Below are 21869 nucleotides of genomic sequence, written 5' to 3' on the forward strand. Positions count from 1 at the left end.
AGACTGAAATGGGTGTCTCTTTCTAGTTAATCTTCTTTGAAATCCAGTATGTCACATGGGCTAATTCACCTATGACAGTAAAGCTTAGCCCTCTCCTTCCATGTAAAGTCTGTGGGTCTGCAGATATGCATCAAGATTATCTGCCTTTTCACTGAGTTTTAGTTTATGGCCATGCCATGTTTCCATCTACAAAGATTTCTAATAAATTGCCCCCTCACTTTTCTTATGCTAGAATTTACCCTCTTTTCAAGTACAACTTGCAGAATACATGCTATCTATTTCAAAGAACTTGCCCCCGAGACACTTCATCTGTATTGCAGAAATAATGTACTTTGAAGCCACTTTAATTGACATGGCTCAATGCTATGGAATCCTGTGATTTGTAGTTTGTTGTGATACCAGAGCCCTCTGATAGAGAATGCTAAATATCTCACAAAACTACAATTTCCAGAATTCCACAGCATTAAGCCATGGCAGTTAAAGCAGTGTCAAAGTGCATTATTTCTGCAGTGCAGATGCAGCCTCAGACTGTGTCATGTATGCTCCAGATACGCAATATGTACCACACAATTTTGGAAGCATTTTGGAAATCATATTCCAACATCACTTCACTAACTAATCAGATAAACAGCCACAGAAGTTTGTGGACTGTGCATCCGTGGTCTAGATCATGTTGTTTCTGTGTGCCTTCAAGTCATTTCTGTCTTATGCCCACCCTAAAGCAAATTTATCACAGGCTTTTCTTGGAAGGTTTGTTCAGAGAGGGTTTGCCCCTGCCTTCCTCTGAAGCTGAGAGTGCTGAGCAAGGATTTGTACCGCAGTCTTCCAGATGTTAGGAAGGATTGAATTAGAGGAATTTTAATTAGCTAAAATATTATGAGAGGCGTGTCCTAACAATGCACACAGCGGGGTCATGTCCCTATGTGTATACCAGAGGTCATCTAGTCCAACCCAAAGAAACAGACTCGGATGCCAAATGAGGTGCAATTAAAATATGAACATTTATTAAAGCCACAAAACAAAAGGGATCACACACACACACACACACATTCAATGCTAAAGCAAGGGAGGGGTGAGTTCGGGAGTAAAGGACAAAGGATAGAAGCACCGTTGGGAATATTTACCTTTGAAGTCTTCTCCTAGGCGACGGATTGAAGGATGGTGAGACACGTCTGCGGGAACGGGAAAAGCAAGCGGTGGCCGCGGTGGCTTAAGAGCTGAGTTCCGGCGGGCAAAGCTAACTAGAGGCCCGGTGACAGTGAGCTTGGCTTCGCTCAAGTGATTTCAGCAGAGCAAAATGCTCAGGGAATGCAAGCTTGAAGCAGGATGCTCTACAAGCAAGGAACCCAGGCTCGGAACTGAATCTACAAGCCCAGAATCAGGCTCGAAACTCCATGCTCGACAAGCCCACTGAAGGGCGAAAAGTGGGGTCCTTATATACCCCTAAACATAACCTCAGGTTATGGCAGCCTGGCGGACAAAAGGCTTGATGACTTATCTTTGTCTAAGCTGAAACTTACACAATGGATACACAAAGCATAGGTCTGCCACTTATACAGGAGGGGACAAATATCTAGATGGCTGAGCCGTTAAGTTAATCACTGGCTCATTAAGGAGGGAGTCAAGGCTATTGTCCTCCTTGTCTCAGGTAGTTTGCGAATCTGGTACAGCAACTCCCAGTGCTGCTTGCTGAAAGGTTTAAATCTACCTTTTTCCTGTGACCATGCCTAGCAAGGCCTGCTGGCTACGTGGTCTGCTCGCTTTTGGGATAATGGTGGCTAGTGATGGGGTCAGTCGGGTCATGGCTTCGGACCGCATGGCACCCAAAATTTATATAAAACCATTCTTGATAACACAGACTTCGTCCAACACTCTCCATAGTCTTGAGCCTACCTGGTCCCGGAGGTAATACTAAACACGTACAAAGCCAAGTTCCTTCACATCCATTCTTTCAATAATCCATACCAAATTTGTCTAAAGTAGACTGGTACTTTATCATGCTTGTACCACACATAGGGGTTGGGGTGGTTGGATGAGGATGAAAGGCGGAGATTTGTTACCATACATACCTAAAGTGGTACTGAACAAGGGGTTTCCCACAATGCAGCTGCTATACTGAGAAACTTGCAACCCAGATGCTAGGTTCTATTCAAATAGTGGCTATCTTAAAACAGAAAGGAAGTAGACTCTAAAAGATATAAAATTTAATTTGTCCCACTCAGTGCAGTCCTGAATTAAGTCTTATACTGCATTGATCTGAAAAGATGGAGCAAAGGACAGTATAACTCTGAGGTGATCATGTAATTGATTCCTGCTACAATGTTGTTGTTGCTATTGTGTTAAGTTGTTTCTGACTTTAAGTGGTCCTAAGGTGAACCTATTACAGGGTTTTCTGGGGTTGAGTGTGTCTGACTCACCCAAGGTCACCCAGTGGGTTTCCTTGGCAAAACTGGGACTGAGACCCTGATCTCGAGTTGTAATCCAATGCTTAAACCACTAACAGCATGCTGGCTCTGTCACAATGAGCAGGACCTAAATCCAACTGTTAATTCCAAGCAAACTTCCACTGAATCAATATAATGGTTTGGGCCCAGGGTACTTGGAGGACCGCCTCCCCCCATATAATCCGCCCTGCACACTCAGGTCAGCCGGGAAGAATCTGCTGAAGGTCCCAACTGCACAATATGCGGTGATCTCGCAAAGGGCCTTTTCTATCTCGGCCCCCAAAATGTGGAACAACCTTCCCGACAAACTCCGTTCCACCACCTCCCTGGATCTTTTCAGAAAGAACCTTAAGACCTTTTTCTTTCACCAAGCTTTCCTCCCATGAGATGTGATATTATGCCCTCTCCCCCTATTGTGTAACGATTTTCGCAATGTTTTTGGATCTATTCAACCAAGCTGGCTGTGTAATAGTTTTTAATATGATATTTTTTACATTGTTTTTATTGATATGTATGTATTTTTAGGTTGAATTTTAATCTGTAAGCCGCTTTGATCATCATGGAAAAGCGAGATAAAAATAAAATCTATTATTATTATTATTAATTTACTTAACTGTGGCCTGAATGAGTCTATTCTTCTTAGGAATAACAATTAGATGTGTGTGTGCCTTCAAGTTTCCTGTCAATTTATGGCGATCCCATGAATAAAAATAAGAGTATACAAGGACAATATACACATTGATTTTTGCTCTGCGTGATACTGGTGTGTGCCAGAAAAGCATATAACATGTGTGAAAATATAGACTTTATTACTGTGTTTACATCTTACGCTAACACTATATACTAACATTAACAAAAAACTAATTAAGAATGTAAAACAGATATATAATTGTCGCAGCAACATCCACACTTAAACATCATATACAACTTACATTTCAGGGTTACAGGTGTCTACAGATGCCATCTATGTGGATAAAAGTTGTCATTAATGGTGCAGGAGTCTGACTGACAACCACAACTGATCACCAGCTGTAAAACATAATATTACATCTGTAAGTCCTCATGTGTATAATTATGGATTGTATTTTAACATGCATATACACAGAGAGCACTTCCAGAAAGATACAAATCCAAGTGCTACCTGTCAGAAAGTGTTGAATAGCCCTTTTTAAATCTTTGATAGATTTTTTTTATACAGTGAGCCCTTGTTATCCGCTGGGGTTTGGTTCCAGGATCCCCTGTGGATAACAAAATCCGTGGATGCTCATGTCCCATTAAATACAATGGCATAGCAAAATGGTGTCCCTTATATAAAAGGGCAAAATCAAGGTTTGCTATTTAGAATTTATACTTTTTAAAAATATTTTCAAGCCATGGATCTTTGAATCCGTGGATATAAAATACGTGGATAAGGAGGGCCAACTGTAGTAAGAAAAGAGACAGTACAAGGAATGGGAATACACAGGAAGGTTATAAATGGAAAGCATCATTGTCTGAAATCCATGTAAAATTTTGAAACTGAGGCAGAGTGGTTGCAAAATAAAGGTCTCATCCAGAAGAAACCACCATCTTTTGTACCGAAAATGCTAGCCCACACTGTTGATACTGAACATATTTATGGTTTACCATTTCTAAGCTGCAAAATAAAACATTCCATAACACTGCAATTTTTGGAATTTGCTTCTTATATAATTCCATATACACATATAAAGGAGGAAATTTAGATGGAAATTCCACTGGCTTCTTCATCAGGCAAAAATGTTAAAAATAATATGGAGGTGGGGTGGGGGTGGAGGGGAATGACAAAGTTAGTCACAGGCCTGCATTTGGCAAGATGTTGCTGATGTTGTTCTGAGTATGGAGGGATACCTATGCAGACAAGACCCTCCTTCTTCTGGTCATGTGGTATGGGGAGACAAAGCATTTTTATTTCAAAGTCCAGGAAATTTAAATTTCATTAGCAAAACAAAAAGGTACTTCCTATGAGATCCAGGAGAGCCACCCTGAAGTAACTGGCAGTAAGGAAACATAAAAGCAAACACACACACACACACACACACACATATATATAAAGGTAACCTGCAACAAACATTTGGCTACTTTTTCTGGAAATGCCTGAAGTATGAGAGCATATGATGAAAGCATCTGTACTGAGGTTAGGAGGCGATTTTCAAGAACTGTTCAGAACAGTTCTTGAAAATTGGCCTCTGTGGGATGGTTGGGGAACAGAATGGGAACTTCTGGCAGCATCGTCAGCATTCTCCCATGTGGTAAAATGGGTGATATCCCCATTCTGTTCCCTTCTCGCCCCTTCCATTCCCCACTGGGCACGTTCCCTAAGGCCTGTGTGATAAGCTCCCTTGTGGATGAGACATCTCTAAGACCCCTTGCCCTCTAATGCTTTGCTCAGGTCCTGCAGGCTCAGGCCTGTGTCCTCTCTGACTGAGTCCATCCATCTGGCATATGGTCTTCCTCTCTTTCTTTTGTCCTCTATCTTCCCTAGTGTTATTGTCTTTTCAAGGAAGTCATGTCTTCTTATGATGTGACCAAAGCTCAAGAGCCTCAATTTAGTCTTCCAAGGACCGTTCAGGCTTGATCTGTTCTAGCACCCATTTGTTTGTCTTTTTGGCTATGAACAGTATCTTCATCACTCTTCTCCAGCATCACAGCTCAAGTGAGTTCATTTTCTTATTATCTGCTTTCTTCACTGTCCAGCTCTCACATCCACACATAGTAATGGGGAATACAATAGCCTGAATGATCCTAACTTTGACGCTCAGATTTATAACTTTACACTTTAGGATCTTTTCCAGTTCTTTCATAGCTGCCTTACCAATCCTAGGCTTCTTCTCAATTCTCACAGAAATTTCTTTGGCAGAGAAGGTTAAAGATCTTGTAAAACTACACATCCCAGGATTCCAAAGGATGGAACTAATGCGCTTAAAGTGGTGTCAAACTGTATTATTTCTGTAGTGTGAATGTGCTCTTGCTTTTCTCTGACCCTACTAGGACATGATTCAGCCCCCTTCCTCTCCCCTCCAATTAGTTAGTGGAGTACAAACTACTTTTGCACTCTGAACTCATTTTGCAGCAGTAAAGACAAAGATGTAAAATGGGAGGAGATATAAAGCTGGGGGGGGGGGGATGGTACAACAACAGAGATTTAAACAGGACTCCCTGCCAAATTGGGACGGTTGGAGAGTATGGTATACACACATGTGTATCTATCTATACAATATGCATCACACACACACACCTATTTTTCAAGACCAGTAGCAAACTCCTGGTGACAGAAGGGGGCATTCTTAATACTCTGTGCTGTTCCTTAAGGGTCCGAGGGAAACGGAAACAAAAGTGGTCCCCAGACTCACTGCAATTGCTTAATTTACGACACTGGAATTTTTTCTGCAAACATCTCCAGTTTAAAAAGTTTGCAAAAAAAGAAAAAGAAAGAAAACTTCATAAGCTGTGATCAGTTTGAGAGGGTTTATATTTAGGATGCTTCCAAGCAGTGGAACACACTTCCTTTAGAGCATGGTTCTCAATCTGTGGGTTGTGACCCCTTTGGGGCTCGAACGATCCTTTCACAGGGGTCGCCTAAGACCATCGGAAAACACATATTTCCGATGGTCTTAGGAACTAAGACACTACTTGGGGATCACCACAACATGAGGAACTGTATTAAAGGGTTGTGGCATTAAGAAGGTTGAGAACCACTGCTTTAGAGTTACAATCAACCCCCATTCTTGCTGCTTCTGGGGAAAGTACTGAGGCACATCTGTTCACTTTGACCTTCTAAACTGTTTCAATGATTTCCTTATTTTAAATAGATTTTTATTGTATAATTGTTAGCAACCTTGAGCATTATTCTACGATGCGGGGTTGAAGAACCCTTGGTTCTCCCGAATTACAGATCCCACAATTCCTTACAACTGTCTATGCTGACTGGAAGTCCTGGGAGTTAAGAATCCAAAACATCTGGATGACCAAAGGTTCCCCATTCACAGTTTATCCTAGGAAAGGCGAGATATTTTTAATATAAAAATTCTCCACAGCATGGGCCAGTAAGACCAGCAGGCAAAGGTGAGAGGCACATTAGCCCTACAATATAGGGATGGGGAGGCTATAGGTTCTCCACCTGTGATCTATATTTCTTCCATGATGTATGTCCCTTGAATCCAGTGTCCTAAATCAGGTGATTTGTCTAAAACAGCAGTACTCAAACCTTTTACCTTTGGGACCCCCCCTTTACATCTACATGTGGACGTCATGTTGCCCACTTCACTCAGTGTAGTATATGAATAAAAATATTTTGCTTATGCAGTGTGCATATTTTTATTTGCACATTCATGTTTATTCATATTTAACAATTTATACAGAAGTAATATTGTTCAAATTGTTGTAAGCCTTCAAGTCCTTTCTGACTTCTAGTGACCCTAAGGCGAAGCTATCATGGGGTTTTCTTGGCATGTTTCTTCAGAGGGGGTTTGCCACTGGCATCCTCTGCGGCTGGGAGACTGTGACATGCCCAAGGTCACTCCGTGGGTTTACGTGGTTGAGCCAGGATTCGAACCCTGGTTTCCAGTGTCATAGTCCAACACCAAACCACTACACCACACTGGTTCAGGATTATGTAAGTAAATTCAATATTTAACTCAACCAAGTGCAAATTTTGCAAAAGTTAGAAAGAGGAGGAGGAAGAGGAGGGATCAGGGCCTCCAAGTCTCACACCCTCCTGGGGGTCCTGCCCACCCTTTAATAACCACTGCTCTAAAACGAAACATGAAACAGGCAAAAATAGCAACATCCAGCAGGCAGAGAGGCAGAGAGTATCAGTGGCTAGGAAAGAAGAGCTGTCAAGGGCTGTTGCTTTCATGTCATCCTTGGTCTGACTGCTGGAGCACAAACTTCCAGGCACCACTAACCAGGCTTGCTCTTGCACAGCTTTCCATCCAATTTAACTGGAAAAGAGGTGCACTACTTGTCTGGAGTGCTACTTTTGAAAGTCTACACACGCACATACTCCCCAATTATCAGAAAGTGTTTGCGTCTTTGTGTTTAGGACCGCCAAATAAAAAAGGCTCCTGTACATTTGATAGTTAATAATTTGTATGGCAGAATTGGGAATGGCAGCAGGAGTAGCAGCTGGTCACCCAAGCAGGTAACATGCAATACCTGCTGAAATGTGGAGTAGTGGTTACAGTGTTGGATTACAACTCCGGAGACCAGGGTTTGATTCCCAGCTTGGCCATGAAACCCACTGGGGAGATTTTCACATGGGGACAGGATAGAGATGGGATTACTCCCCCATCCTTATCCCATCCTTAACCCATCTGTGACTGTGATGGAGCAAAAGGCTTTCAAATTGTAGCGCCGATCCCACCACTAACCTGTCATTAAAGTGACGTTGCATTAATGCGAACATCCATTAATGCAAAATGCCAAGCAATGTCATTTTAATTACAGGATAATGACGGGATGTGTGCAACTTCATCTGAAAGCCTGTTGCGTGATCGCCATCATTTGTGCTTTCCGGATGGGATAAGCACAGATCCGGTCTGAATGTCCTTCCCACGATCATGAATATGACTGGACAGGGATGGGATGTCTGATAATCTCCTGGGTAATCTTGGGCAAGTCACACACTCTCAGCTCCAGGGGAAGGCAATGACAAACCCCCTCTGAACAAATCTCGCCTTAAGGTCACTATAAATCAAAACTGACTTGAAGGCACACAACAAAAAACAACAGGGCCCTTCTCGAGTTTTCCCTCTGGCAGAGTAGCAGTGCTTCTGTCTAGGGGATGCACTCCTTGGCTGCATCCTCACTGCAGAAATAATCCAGTTTGACACCACTTTAACAGCCATGGCTCCATGCTATGTGATTCTGGGGACTGTCGTTTGTTGTGGCACCAGAGCCCCGCAAACCACAACAAACTACAAATTCCAGAACTCCATAGCATGGAGCCACGGCTGTTAAAGCAGTGTCCAATCTGGTTATTTCTGTAGCGCAGATGCTGCTACATTGCAGAATTAATGCAGTTTGTCACTGCTTTAACTGCTATGGCTCCATCCTGTGGACTCCTGGGATTTGCATGTTTACTGTTTTGATGTTACTGTTGTATGATTTTTGTTTTGATCTTAGACGTTAACAATTTATCAACTTTCTTCTGTTTTTAGACTGTATGCCGTAGGCAGGCTTTTGTCTGTAGTTTGGCTACTAACATTGTACAGATTTGCACGGCACTCTATAAATGAAATTTAATCTCTCTGTTAAAGAGAGCGAGAAGAGAATGAAGAGAAGGAGGGAAAAGAGAAGCTAGTAAAGTAGAGGGAGAAGGAAAGGGGGAAATAAAAGGAAGGATAAAACATAAAGGAAAGAATTAGAAAGAAGAGAGCATGGTAATGATGGCAGAGATCCGAAATTGCTTTTCTTCTAGAGGTTTGCATGTGTTATGCTGGTCAGTAATGTTTTGTCTGTGTAATGTTAGGCATGTTTGTAGTGTATATATGTAATATTTTTTATTTTAAATGTATTTAAACAATATATTTTAAATTGTTGTTAGCCCTATTTTGTGGAATGTTAACATGAATTAATATGTATTATTTAATTATTTGTGTATAATGTATGCTGCGGGCGGATTTATTTTATCTGTTTTTAATTGTATGTACAGTGCTGTGTAAATTTACAGCGCTATATAAAGCTGAACAACAACAATAATAAATTAAAATATATTAAAATAATATATTTAAAACATATATTATAATTAAAATATATTAATATTAAAATATATAAATAAAATTATATATATAATATTTAAAAAACTAAAAACATAAAAATAAAATTAAAAAATATATACATAAAATTAAATATATAAAATAAAATAAATATATGAAAATTAAAAATATCTAAATAGAATTAAATACTGTATATAAATAAAATAAAACATTTAAAAATATACAAATAAAATGTAATAATCATCATAATGATGCGTAGTTTGCTGAGGCAGAGGAGTTGTCTGACAAAGGAGGCTGAATGTCTCTCAAAAGTACAAATTTTCCAGATTTCTTCAAAGCACTGACCCACGGCAGTTAAAGCGGTATCAAACTGCATTATTTCTGCAGTGTGGATGCAGCCTCAGGTGAGTGAGACTCAGCCTTTGACGTCATTCTGTTCCAAGTGGAGAGGGGGCGGGGCTACGAGGCGGGGAGTGACAAGAACGCGAACTCACCCCCTGCGGCCGCCGTAGTCAGAAAAAAACCCTCTTCATATGTCATAATAATCGCAGCAAGGCGACAGACAACAACTCCGCCGGCGAGGTAATCGCCCTTGAATACCTGCAACTCTCGCGAGAGTTGCTGGCGGGAGTTGCAGAGGCAATTGTGTGGGGGCGGTGTTTATGGAAATATGTGGCGTCCCACGTAACCGGAAGCAGCATGGGCCTGCTGCGCGCGCGGGGCTGCTGGGCTCGCGCGGGGGTTCTTGGCTGGCCATGGCTCCGTCCCCATGGCAACGCGGCCTACCCCGAGCGCCGCGCCAACTGCGCCGACCCCCGATGGCGGCGGCAAAGGGAGAAGGAGCGGCAGGAGGAGGAGTGGAGCCGCCGGAACAGGACGGTGCTGACCTACCTGGCGGCCGGGGTGGTGGGCATGGCGGGCCTCTCCTACGCGGCGGTGCCCCTCTACCGGCTGTACTGCCAGGTGGGAGCCCGGGCACGGCCTCCTTTTCCATTGGAGCCTTCCGTTCGAGGCGACATCCCGCTGCTTCCTCCATTTTGTAGTACTGTATCGCTAAGAAGCGCGGCTTTTACACTTAGAGTCTTTTTAGCTTTTCTGTCCTCCTGCCCCCCCTCCTTGGATGTCCTATATTTTACAGTGCCTTGCCCTCTTTTAAAGTGATGACCCTCTGGTCTGCAGGAATAATCTGCTCTGGCTGAAGGCAAGGGAATTCTGGGAGCTGTGGTTTGTTGTGGCACCAGAGCTCTCTCAGACGGAGAAGGCCAACCCTCTCACAAAACCAGTTTCCAGGATGTCCATAACACCACTGGCTCAGTGCTCGGGGATGCTGGAGACTGTAGTTTTGTGAGACATGTAGCCTTCTCCGTCAGAGATAGCTCTAGTGTCACAACAAACCACAGCTCCCAGAATTCCATAGCATTGAGCCAGGGCACTTAAACCGCTTTATTTCTGCGGTGCAGATTAGATCCCCGACTGCAGAATGAATCCAGTTTGAGGCCGCCTTAAGTGCCCTGGCTCAGTGCTGTGGGATCCTGGGATTTGTAGCTCTCACGACAGACCAGGCTGAATGTCTCACACAGCTACAAACGCCAGGGTTGCGTAGGATGGAGCAATGGTAGTAAAAGCGGTATCAAACTGGATTCACTCATTCTGCAGTGCGGACGCAGCCCTTGAAAGGAGGAGGCAGGAAGGTGGGAGGCAGTAAGGAAAGTAAGGAGAGGAGGCATCCCTCCACCTTGAGCTCCGTCGAGGGCGCCTTCCTTTCCCTAGTGGAGCTGACACATTACTCGAGTCGAGGGAGAAAGATCAAAGAGAACCAAACAGTATCCACCTCTTCATAAGCGCTGAGTAATTGAACGTTCATAACGGGCTTGTAAATGAAGCTGTTGCTTGAATTCATACATGAATAAAAAGCAGTAATTCCAAAGCAAGGGATTCCGCTTTCCTTGCCTTTGAGATGATGCACTTGCTGCAGCAGGCATTGCCTTAGGAAAGGGAGCCCTTCCTTCCTCTTGTCTTTCAGGTAAGGGAGGGTGCTGCATTTAAGACAATGCTTGCCCCAATTCATTTAGGAGAAAGGTGAGGTGTGTGCAATGATGTGGAGAAAATAGCTAGGGAGGAGTATGGCTTTTTTCAGAGTCCAGGGCACTCTGGCTGTCCAGTTAACTAAATGATGGGCAAGTCAGAATAGGTGCAGCAGCCCATATTAAACTGGGAGATTCACTGCAGTGAAATGTAGTTATGGGCTGTTACTCTGAAAAGCTTGAAAGGGAAATCTGGCAGATTCAAGGAAGTTAAAGCTAGCAAGGGCCATTGGTCAAATGGCTGTATGCTACTTTCAGGGTCAAAGGCATGCTGCCTCCGAACGTGACAAGAAATAAGACTGAGAAAGCGCTTAATTTCCTTGTCCTTACTGTGAGGTTTCTAAAAGCAGGTGGACTAAATAGGCTTTGGATATTATTAAGGAGGGTTCTATCTTTCAGAAAAGTTACTTGGCCAGTCAATACTACTTAGTCAATTTCTAACACAACTTTTAAGTTAGTCTTAAAAATAGTATTTTGTTAACAAGGCTGATTTTGTTTAATTCATCTTGGGTCTCTTCCAAGAAGTTTGTATTCAGTTACTTTTAACTATAGTTTATTTTTTCTTTAAGGCTACTGGACTTGGTGGATCGGCAGTCGCAGGTCATGGTTCAGACCAGATTGAGACAATGGAGCCTGTAAAAGATCGCATAATTAAAGTTACCTTCAATGCAGATGTGCATGCAAGTCTTCAGTGGAATTTCAGGCCTCAGCAGACTGAAGTATACGTAAGTGATTAAAAGTTACATAAGACGTGGGTCTAATATGGACTTTTTGCATAGCCATCTGTGGAAATTCTCAGTCTCAGAGTCTGCTTGTATAATCAGTGTGACATGTAAATTGTTGAAGTTGTTTCTGGCTTATGATGACCCTAAGGAAAACACCATAGTGTTCTCCTGGCAAGATTTATCCAGAGGGAGTTTGCTGTGGCCTCCTCTGAGGCTGAGAGCATGTGACTTGCCCAAGGTCGCCCAGTGGGTTTCCATGGCTTAAGTGGGGATGTGAACCCTGTTCTCCCAAGAGTTCAGTTCCAGCACTCAAAGCACTACACCGCACTGACTCTTGACATGCTAAATAGGAATATACAAGTGAGAGACTTTTTGTCTTAAAATTCAGGTACTGAGTCTACAGGCTGCACTATAGCCCTGTAGTTTGGGCATGCCCTATATGTTCAGCTGCAGGAGTCAGTTGTCGTTGGTCTTTTTTTTATAATTGATTCTCATTTTTAATCCATTTGCATCTGAAAATAGAATCCATTATGAAATAGTGAAAGCAATCTAAACTATTTAAAACTGTGATGTTGCTTTGGGTTCGCTGCACAATTGTTGCTAATGTATGAAAGTACTCTTTGCTTTGGATGTACAGTACTCGGCTTTGATTCTAAGGGCCAAAACACACAGCTCAGAAGGAGTGACCTCTGGCCCAAGCTGGCTGGCGGCAGGAGCGGATTATATCTGCTCCTTTTTGGGATGGCTTTTCCCCACTTAGGGTGGCCTTGGACTGACATCTGGCTGATTTTGGTATGTGTGTCAAGTAAATGCCACACCACCAGAGCAGCCGGAAACCGCCTTATTTGACCCATGTGCTTCAGGCCATAAAAGAATAGGGCAACTTCACAATTAGGCTGTAGCCAATGGAAGTAAAAAATTGCCCCAGCCAACCCGATCGGTGCTGCTCTTTGCTCAGAGAACATTTCCACATCTGTGGAAATGCAGTTTTTTACTCTGGCTATCATATCTCAATGCATTCATATTATACTGTTGAGAGAGAGTGCTCTGTCATAGGTACTATGTAAGATCTTGTGCACTGCTGTTTTCTTCGTTTTCACAGCACATGAGTATGCTAGGGGAGACTTTCATTGTTGTTGTCAGGCTTCTGTCCCCATGCTTTACAGTGCGCCCTTGGTTTATGCAGGGGATCCATTTTGGACCCCCGCACATAAGCCAAAAAATGCATATGCTTGAGCCCCATTCAAATGAATGGGGTTTGTGCATGTGGTGGCAGCGCACACCCCATTCATTTGAATGGGATATGCCGCCCCGCACGCGGCTCTCCGCAGGTTTGAGCGCATGATCAAACCCGTGTACGACGCAGGCCCACTGTATTTGCTTGGAGAGAAAATCCCTTTCCTTTGAATTCTCAGTAACCTATAGACTAACGCAATAGGCAATGACCTGTTTAATCTCTGAATTACAGTTGTGTCTCTTACAGTGACTACTACTTGGCTAAGAGAAGGATATTACTAGCATGTTCTTTCAGTGCTATTTAAAAGGGAATGGGTTTCTGGCTGTTCCTGACTACATTGCTTTCTGAAATGCACAAGGTAGTTCACCTCAGCTGAGTGAGTGCTTAAACCTATCAACTGTAATTATAAGAACATGCTTAATGATTTTAAAACTGAAATGCATTTTGGTTAGCAGTGGAGGGCAAGATAAATCACCGCAGGAACTTTTTGTTACAGGTGGTTCCAGGGGAGACTGCACTGGCATTTTACAAAGCAAAGAATCCAACTGATAAACCTATAATTGGAATCTCTACCTACAATGTGGTACCTTTTGAAGCTGGGCAATATTTCAACAAGATACAAGTAGGTGAAGTATGATGTTCCCCCAGAACAGAATGCTGCTGGTTAATCTACCATTTCCCAGTATATTATCATAGAACTATAGAATCGTAGAGTTGGAAGAGACCAAAAAGGTCTCTATAGATGGAGTCCACAGGATTAGTTATATGTTGCCCACCCACCCACCCCCTTCCTTTTCTTCTTGACATAGGAGCTCAGCTTTAAAGGTGGTGGTTATTTTTGGTTACACTATCACCCCTTCTGTTAAACCTACGCGATTTGCAGTATTTTCAATATATTCCATTAATTTGTCATAATTGCCCCTTAAGACATCATACTGGCACTTCATTAAATACTTTGTGTTTAGTGGGAAAGAATGTGGATTTTTATTCTGTAATAGACATGATTCTAAACAAAGACAAAAATTTTCTAAGCATTGTGGCATAGTAGCTCGCCTGACATTAAAGATTATTTTAGAAACAGACAGTAGAAATAGTGTTGGTGTAGCATTGAACTTTTGTAAAAAATCACTTTTTTTCTCCCAACATCCAGTGCTTTTGTTTTGAAGAACAAAGACTTAATCCTCATGAAGAAGTGGACATGCCAGTATTTTTTTTCATTGATCCTGAATTTGCAGAAGATCCAAGGATGGCCAACGTTGACTTGATCACTCTTTCATACACATTTTTTGAAGCAAAAGAAGGACAGAAATTGCCACTTCCAGGTTATAATTAATACAACATGGACTAGTGTTCAGTACTGGTGATCCATAGAATGTGGGGGAAGCTGCTGAAAAACTAAAGCAAAACTGTGCTTTCAGATGTTGAATATGAACAGATATGTTGTTCATTTGAAGATGGAATATTTAATTTTACACGCACCAACCATGACTGTGAATATAAAGAAATGGTACACAATACATAGTATGAGTTAAGTGTCTTAACTCATTCACTGGTATGTCTGGTTACCAAAATATATTATTATTCATGGATGAAAGCTATAATGTCCTTTGGAAGACTTGTATTTTCACAAGGGTTATTCAGCATTGTTTGCAAAAATAGTAATTGTGAATGGAATGCCTGGTGGGGAAATGCAAAAGCATGCAAGTTGTATGGCTACAAGTTTGTAAAGATAACTATTAGATGTCATTTTACCTGTTTATAAATATCAGAGATAGCACTGTGTTAAATACGTTTTGTAAGGGTTTTTTTTTTTAACAAAATGCTGATGGCATAACAATGGATATTGGAGCTCAATTGTTCTGTGCAGTCTTTTTAATGGTTACCTAAACTCACATTTCAGTGAGTAATCTGTAATTAGCCAAAATGAAAAGAGAGCAATTCTTATCAAACACATAATTTAAAAACACATACAACTTGTCTGTTACTCCTTTCCAGACATAATAGTTCATGGTAAACCTTCCATCCTAGAAACCTCCACTATTAAAGTGACTTCTGGATAATATAGCAACACTTCAGTTGTATTCTTTGTTTCATTGTCAGTTTGAAAGAAGGCAATGATTTTGTTTAATCTCTGAAGTTGTGTCTCTTACAATGACTACTGCTTTGCTTAGAGAAGGATATTACTAGCCTGTTCTTTCAGTGCCATTTTAAAAGGCATAGGTTTCTGGCTGTTCTTGATTACATAGCATTCTGAAAGGGAGAGTGACAGTCACTGAAGAACATGTATTTTGAGCAATTATAGATGCTTTGCACAGTGGCGTGATGCTTCCATTCCTAAAATTTATATGATACAAATATAAAAGGTAAATGTAGCGCTACTGCAAACTTTATTGTGCTGTGAAAACAAGGAGCAGGTAGGGGCAGAATGTATTTTTTCGTAAAATATAAACACTATTTTATAGCAGGGAAGGGCAACTTTAGCAAGTCCAGTGGCCAGTTATAACCTGCTGAAAAGGTTGTGGTGGGGTTGTATTTTCAAACCAGAAGGAACTGTTAAGTTCATCTGTTCTATTTTTAAAAAACCGTTTTGATGAAGCAAGGCCATGTGTCTTGCTTTAGAAGTGAATCACAGTTCCTGGAGGTTTCCAAGAGTACAATTCTTATTTTGGTCCACTCCTATGCTGAAAGATTTAGTCATGTTTTTCTAGATTATGTTCAATTTGATTAGAGATTTGTATCTTACTAACATTGTTGCTTCATTTTGAGGTACTGAACAACACTCTGAATTTTTAATATAGTATTAAAATTATTCTAATGTTTCTTAGATATTGTTGCAAAGAATACTACTTTGTTGTATAAATTGAAATCCCACACAAAGCATGAGTAAATACATGTCAACTCAGGGAGAAGTATTAGTCATGGAAGAAAATAGCAATCTTAACCACTTCCTAAATATTTGTAGCTGACAATGATTTTGGAAAATTGCAGTGCCCACAAGAATCTAAACAACTTTCTACCCACCCTGGGGCCATTTTTGTCACTGTCTTAGTTGCAAAAACCTGAAACAGTTCGACATTAGTGCTCTACAACTTGATTTGATTCTCAGAGAACAGAGCGCCTAGAACCAGGACAGATTCATGATGTTACTGCAGCCATTGGATATAAACACAAAATCAAGATCTGTAATTACTCTGCTTAGCCAGTAGTATGGATATTGGCCCTTCATGTGATAGGTGTGAATATGTATAAAGGCCTTAATTTCCATAGTGCATTCTGCAGCTTGCATAGGACCGTACCTTGAAGAGACAGGATTCCTATTTTAATAAAGGAAATTGCCTGGGTCAGGCTGGTCCATCAGCCACAATTTCTTGTCTCTTTAGTTCTTACTGTGCATATCTTCACTTTTGTAGGCAACGGAGAATGAATGATGTCAGTAGCAGGGAACCGTCTATTATCCCCTCTGTTGTAAACCGCTCAGATTCCAAGTGATTGGGTGGTATATAAATAAATCATATTATTATTATTATTATTATTAGTGAAGCTAGCACCTCTAGAAAACATTATTAAAAAGCCATGGAAGTCAGTGTCCGTCTTTGCATGCACCGTGTTAATCTGGTGTTCCTGCCTCTTGTGATTACCAGGGTCTTCTATGCCTTTTAGAGACCTGGTGTTTTTCAGTGTTCCTGCAGCTTTTGCTGAAACTGTTTTAGCCTAATTCTAAACCTTTTGAGCTACAGAACCCATAGTTTTTGCCAGATACTGTCCTTAAACAGCAAGAGTTTTGACACTCAAGAGCTTCTGTGATGGCGAACCTTTTTAAGGTCGCGTGCCAGGGACAGGGCACCCGCCCTCCAGGGGGCGGAGCTTCCACTCCTTTTCAGAGGGAGGGAGCCTCTGGATCCTCCCCTGGCATTTGCCGGCCCCTGAGGGTCCCTCCTGGGGCCGTCAGAGGCCGGCAAAAGGGCCGTGGAGGACGGCGCTCTGTCCTCCGGCCTTTGCCGGCCCCTGAGGGTCCCTCCTGGGGCCATCAGAGGCCAGCAAAAGGGCCGTGGAGGACGGCGCTCTGTCCCCTGGCCTTTGCCGGCTCCTGAGGGTCCCTCCTGGGGCCGTCGGAGGACGGCAAAAGGGCCCTCGCCCTTCTTTCGCTCGCTGCGAAAGGGCTCCGCGGAGCCCTTTCCTGGCCAGCGAAGGCAAGCCAGGAGGAGGAGGCGGCGGTTGGGATGCGTCCCAGCCTCCTCCTCCTTGGCCTTCGCTGGCCGAGAAGGGCTCCGCGAGGCCCTTTCTCGGCCAGCGAAGGCAAGCCGGGAGGGAAGAGGGCTGGGAGGAGGAGGCAGACGCGCACGTGCCTGTCTCCTCCCAGGCGCCATTTTCTGGCTTCCCGCTGTCTCAGAGAGACAGTGGGAGGCCCGAAAATGGCAGGGAGGAGGCGGAACAGGCACGCGCCCGTTCCACTTTCTCCCTCGCCTCCCGTGCCTGGCGAAACCGTGCCACGGGTTTGCCATCACGGGGCTAAAGGCTCCCCCTTCTTGGCAGCAGAGACATGTTTCTGTTTTTTCTGTGAGGAAAAACACCTAACAAGATCCAAAGGAATATATTTTTGAAGCTCATTTCAAAAGAGGCCTTTCTGTACAAACTGCAGTCTCCTAATGTGCTCCCTCTTTCTTGTATCTCTTTAGGAAGATTAGATCTATTGATAATCTAATTACACACAAGGGACCCAGCCATGAATGTGCAGCTGTGTGAGAATCAGTCTTCCCTGTGCCACTGCATGTCACTACGACCCATCATGAGGATTAGTACTAATTTCCTACTGTGAACCAAACTACTTGGAATCCGTTTTTATCCTTCCTTGATCTTCTCTCTATATCCCTCTTCCCCTTCCCTAAAAGGATTGGAGGTCTGAATTTGCAAGCTACTTTTTGAGGCCTTGCAACAACAGCTTAGTTATTTGAAATGTCATAACCTTTGATCTCAGAGTAAATGGTCCCCTTTTTGAATTATTTTCTCCATCCTTTGGAACTAGATTATTAATCCTAATTACATGTTTACTATATCTCAGTCTATTTCACAATATAAATTCTACAGCATATATTTGCTATTTCCCAATGTAGTTATTGTGGCTATTAATATCAATGTACATGGCAATGTACAAAACTGCTGAAGATGTCTTCTATATTCTCAGTATGTGTGTTGTATTCATTCATGTATTTTGTAAGAATGCCCAGTAACAGTGATGCTAGAAATACGATTCAAAAAATGTAGCAAAGACCTAACAAACTTTAGGCTGAAGTTGGATGACAACAGAGAAAATCAATAAAGTGTAGTGCCCTTGCTTACAGACCATCATTATACACAAAATACAGGAGGCTATCTAAAAGCAAGTGAAAGAGTGTGTTACAACTGAGCTGTACAGTTAATCGAACCATTCATTTAGTGAAAACTCATCTTCAATTTAGGATTGTTTACTTAGATTATAAAAAAGCATAGCTGTTATAAAACATAATTTAACATTAAAGACAGAAATTAGTATTAAGATCCCATTTCCAGTGCTAAGCATTGATCTGAGTGACTAATTGTAATGGACTACCTAATTTTTGAGCACAATCTGAGAAAAGTGCATATTTTACTTTCAGAAAAGGCACATCGTCCCAGTCATACTTTTTATCTTCAGTGTTCCCATGACTATGTAAGTATCCATTATCTCTTAAAAGATAACCTGAGTGGTTGGAGACAGGGAAAAGCCACAGCAGTAACAGATGTTAGGGCAAAGTCATCCTCAAGGTACCACCATGGGGAGTGTACACAACTTTTCCTGTTCCACTGACTTACTGTAAATATCTTCCTATAGCTACTCCAAATAGAATAGAACCTTCAGTGGGAGCAGCTATATCTAGTACTAGCTCTTAGAAACTTTGTGGACTCTGAGCAGTATTTCACTCCCTTTTAATGGAAAACAAATTCACCTAGAAGAGATTTAAAAAGTTGGCAAGATAGAAGTGGAACCTAACACACTATTATAACAAATCTTCCTCTTTGGTTATTAGTGACATTTGTTCTGGAACTGGTTGTGATCATTCAGGATAATTAGTGTTTCAAATAACTAGGTTTACAGAAAAATGTTGTAGTGGTTAGTCATAAGACTAAAAACATTGTAAGGAAATAAGTAATCTGCACACAGGGCAAGCAGTCAATATTATGAGGCAAAGACACTGAGAAAGGTATACAGCAGGGAAAAGGACTGTGTAACCACATCAGATGTTGTCTGGGATGCAGAGTTGCAATCCAACAACAGTTGGAGTGTCATAAATTTCTCCTTTGGACAGAAGGCAAATTCCATCCTGCAAAGTAGACTGCAAGCAAATCCTGTGGCCATAGCTATCACCATTCCTATCTGGGTTACCAACTAGGGAGCCAGTTGGTACTTACTTTGGGCTCAGGGATCTCATTGTACATCTTTAGTTCAAGCTTTACATGTTTCCAGTAAAGCACAATTGATGCCAGTCAGAGTACACATAGCTAACCCTGTTCTGAAGTTCTGTTGTACTCTTTGAAAAATATTTCACTTGCATTATTAACCAGAATGTATTGTGAAATAAACATACCTTATTCAAGGACAGTCATGCTTATGACATGAGTCTTAGGCTCCTTACAAGGGTTTTTTAAAAGAAAAATCAGAGTGCCCTACATAATTTGTAGACTTTGATTCAAAGTATGTAGTGTACATGTACAACATTGCTCTCTTAGCAGCCAGCAGAACCTAATGTACTATATTTAAGGCTGAGTATGCAGGACTGATGTTTTAAGTTGTCTCCCAGATGAATTGTCTGATAAATTTGTAGTATTTTTCATCTACTGGTCCAGAAATTCTCTGTCCATTAATGGATAAGTTGTTTATGAGTGGAACAGTCTCTTACACTGGTAAAGTTGTTTTTGTGGGCTGCTGCTTCTAGCAACTACTTTTGTTTTTAATGCTTGCTTTGAAGAGATGTTCATCAATTTCTTCATAAATAGGTCTGAAAATCAAAGTACAAGATAAAGATTATTTCACAACATTAAATAATCTAAATATTATTCAATACAGCAATGACAGCTGCAAAAAATGTTAGGAGCCAAACACTGTATGGACATTGTAAAACACTCCTTTTGGACATGCCTCTGAGTAACCAATTCTTTATACCAGGAAAGAGAACTGGTGTTTTAGATGCTACATTCAGGTTCCCAATTAATTTTATCTGATTCCATCACATCCTGTTTCAGTTATGGTGAGATTAAAAGGCATAGTAATCACACAATTTTACTAGCAAAGAAAGTAATTTCCAGAGTTTTACCAGACCATGGAGAAGTGGCAAAATGCCGCTTCTCCGTGGTGCAGAAAAGGGGTGTCCTGGGGGCTTCATGCCCCTGAACAACCTGGGACCCGCAGCCATGAGAGAAAGGGGCCATCTGGCCCCTTCCTCCCTGGCATCGTTCCTGCAGCCGGTTGGCTGCTATGGGAACGAGGAGGCTCCCAAAAGGAGCTCCGTTACGGAGCTCCTTCCCACGCCATGCCCAGGCCGCCATAGCAGCCTGGGGCAGCGCGGAGACGTCATGCATGTGCTGCGCTGTTTGGATGTGGGGTGTGCGTGATGTAATTATGGCGGCCCCTTTGTAGATGGGAGGCTGCCATGATGACGCTGCTGCCATATACTAGGGTTGCGGGTCGTGGGGATACTCCGCCCCTAGGCAACTCTAGTACGTGGCCAGGCCAGCACAAAGCTGGATTGGGATTTCATTAAAGTGCATTCTTGCCTTTTATAAATACTTTTTGTGACTTGGATCTCAAGTTTTTACAAGTGGAACTTTGCTGAACCTTTAACTGACAAGTTGAATGTTTCAGAGAGTGGTAGAGTCTCCTTCCTTGGAGGTCTTTAAACAGAGGCTGGAATTTACTATGGTAAATTCACCTGAACACAACTGTGAAGCACTTCATCCAATGTCATATGGTAAATTTCACAAACAAAAGGAGTTCCCCATCATCTCTTTCTCCCCACTTGTGCCTGAAAGTATCCTCCAACCTCCAAGGCAACCCTGAGAGGGTTTGTGGGGGTTGTAGGAGGGAGTCTGTTTTGTTGTAAGGTGGATGTCATTAGATACAACCCAGCATGTATGGTACAAGGTCGCTAAAAACATACATGCCTCCCAGAATGTTGCTATCCAGTCTCAGCAGTTAGTCCCACTGACCTAACATACTTTTGCTATCCTGACATGGGATAGGCTATGTTCCTTTGTGTTCTTACAAAAAGCAAGCAAAGAATTGCTCAGTCACTCCCAAAGTTACTTACTCTGTCTTGTCACTGGGAGCTAGAGGATCAAATTCCATAAGTTCATAATAATTAGGAGGTGGTGGGATGATTTTTGATGTATCTATGAAAGAAGGGAAAAGTGAAGTTTATACTGGCATGTATTTTAAAATATTTTAAGCTGACATTTTAACTTAAAATTGGCATTTTAAGTTCTGTGAGTTATAGTAAGTTATATTGTGAGTTATTGTAAGAATCCTAATGAACCTCACTATTAGGTTTTGCTATAATTTTAAGACAGAAGATCAATATTAAGGAATGGGTGAAAGAGATTTGAAAAAAAAGTAGAATTTAGGTAACAAT

At 41.9% G+C, this 21869-nt stretch overlaps 3 protein-coding genes across 7 annotated transcripts in view; 1 reads left to right on the plus strand and 2 right to left on the minus strand.

Annotated features, from left to right (window-relative positions):
- Positions 1 to 9768, minus strand: part of STXBP4 (syntaxin binding protein 4) — a 178970-nt gene extending 169202 nt beyond the window's left edge. Inside the window, exons 1-2 of one of the 3 annotated variants that reach the window (XM_089478426.1) lie at positions 9676 to 9768; positions 3377 to 3473 (exon numbers count right to left, since the gene is read on the minus strand). In XM_089478426.1, the coding sequence (XP_089334552.1) occupies positions 3377 to 3408 (32 nt within the window). In that variant the 5' untranslated portion in view covers positions 3409 to 3473; positions 9676 to 9768. Of the gene's footprint in view, positions 1 to 1124; positions 1165 to 3376; positions 3474 to 9675 lie in introns of those variants that run through there. The other 2 variants (XM_089478455.1, XM_089478435.1) reach the window with 2 other exon arrangements.
- A 99-nt stretch (positions 9769 to 9867) lies between these two features.
- LOC149322480 (cytochrome c oxidase assembly protein COX11, mitochondrial-like) lies at positions 9868 to 15998 on the plus strand. Its single transcript, XM_089478502.1, has 4 exons — positions 9868 to 10144; positions 11835 to 11990; positions 13724 to 13849; positions 14378 to 15998. Exons 1-4 carry the CDS (start codon positions 9881 to 9883, stop codon positions 14558 to 14560), a joined length of 729 nt encoding a protein of 242 aa, XP_089334628.1. The 5' UTR covers positions 9868 to 9880; the 3' UTR covers positions 14561 to 15998.
- Positions 15999 to 17670: 1672 nt separating this feature from the next.
- TOM1L1 (target of myb1 like 1 membrane trafficking protein) overlaps positions 17671 to 21869 on the minus strand; it is a 59069-nt gene continuing 54870 nt past the window's right edge. For all 3 annotated transcript variants that reach the window (XM_089478477.1, XM_089478469.1, XM_089478488.1), the window contains exons 14-15: positions 21549 to 21630; positions 17671 to 20240 (exon numbers count right to left, since the gene is read on the minus strand). In XM_089478477.1, coding sequence (XP_089334603.1) covers positions 20174 to 20240; positions 21549 to 21630 — 149 coding nt within the window. In that variant the 3' untranslated portion in view covers positions 17671 to 20173. The remainder of the gene's footprint in view (positions 20241 to 21548; positions 21631 to 21869) is intronic.

The sequence above is a fragment of the Sceloporus occidentalis genome, unplaced genomic scaffold (genome assembly GCF_023333645.1).
Source record: "Sceloporus occidentalis isolate IW3139 unplaced genomic scaffold, rSceOcc1.0.p SCAF_1, whole genome shotgun sequence".
NCBI lineage: Eukaryota > Metazoa > Chordata > Lepidosauria > Squamata > Phrynosomatidae > Sceloporus > Sceloporus occidentalis.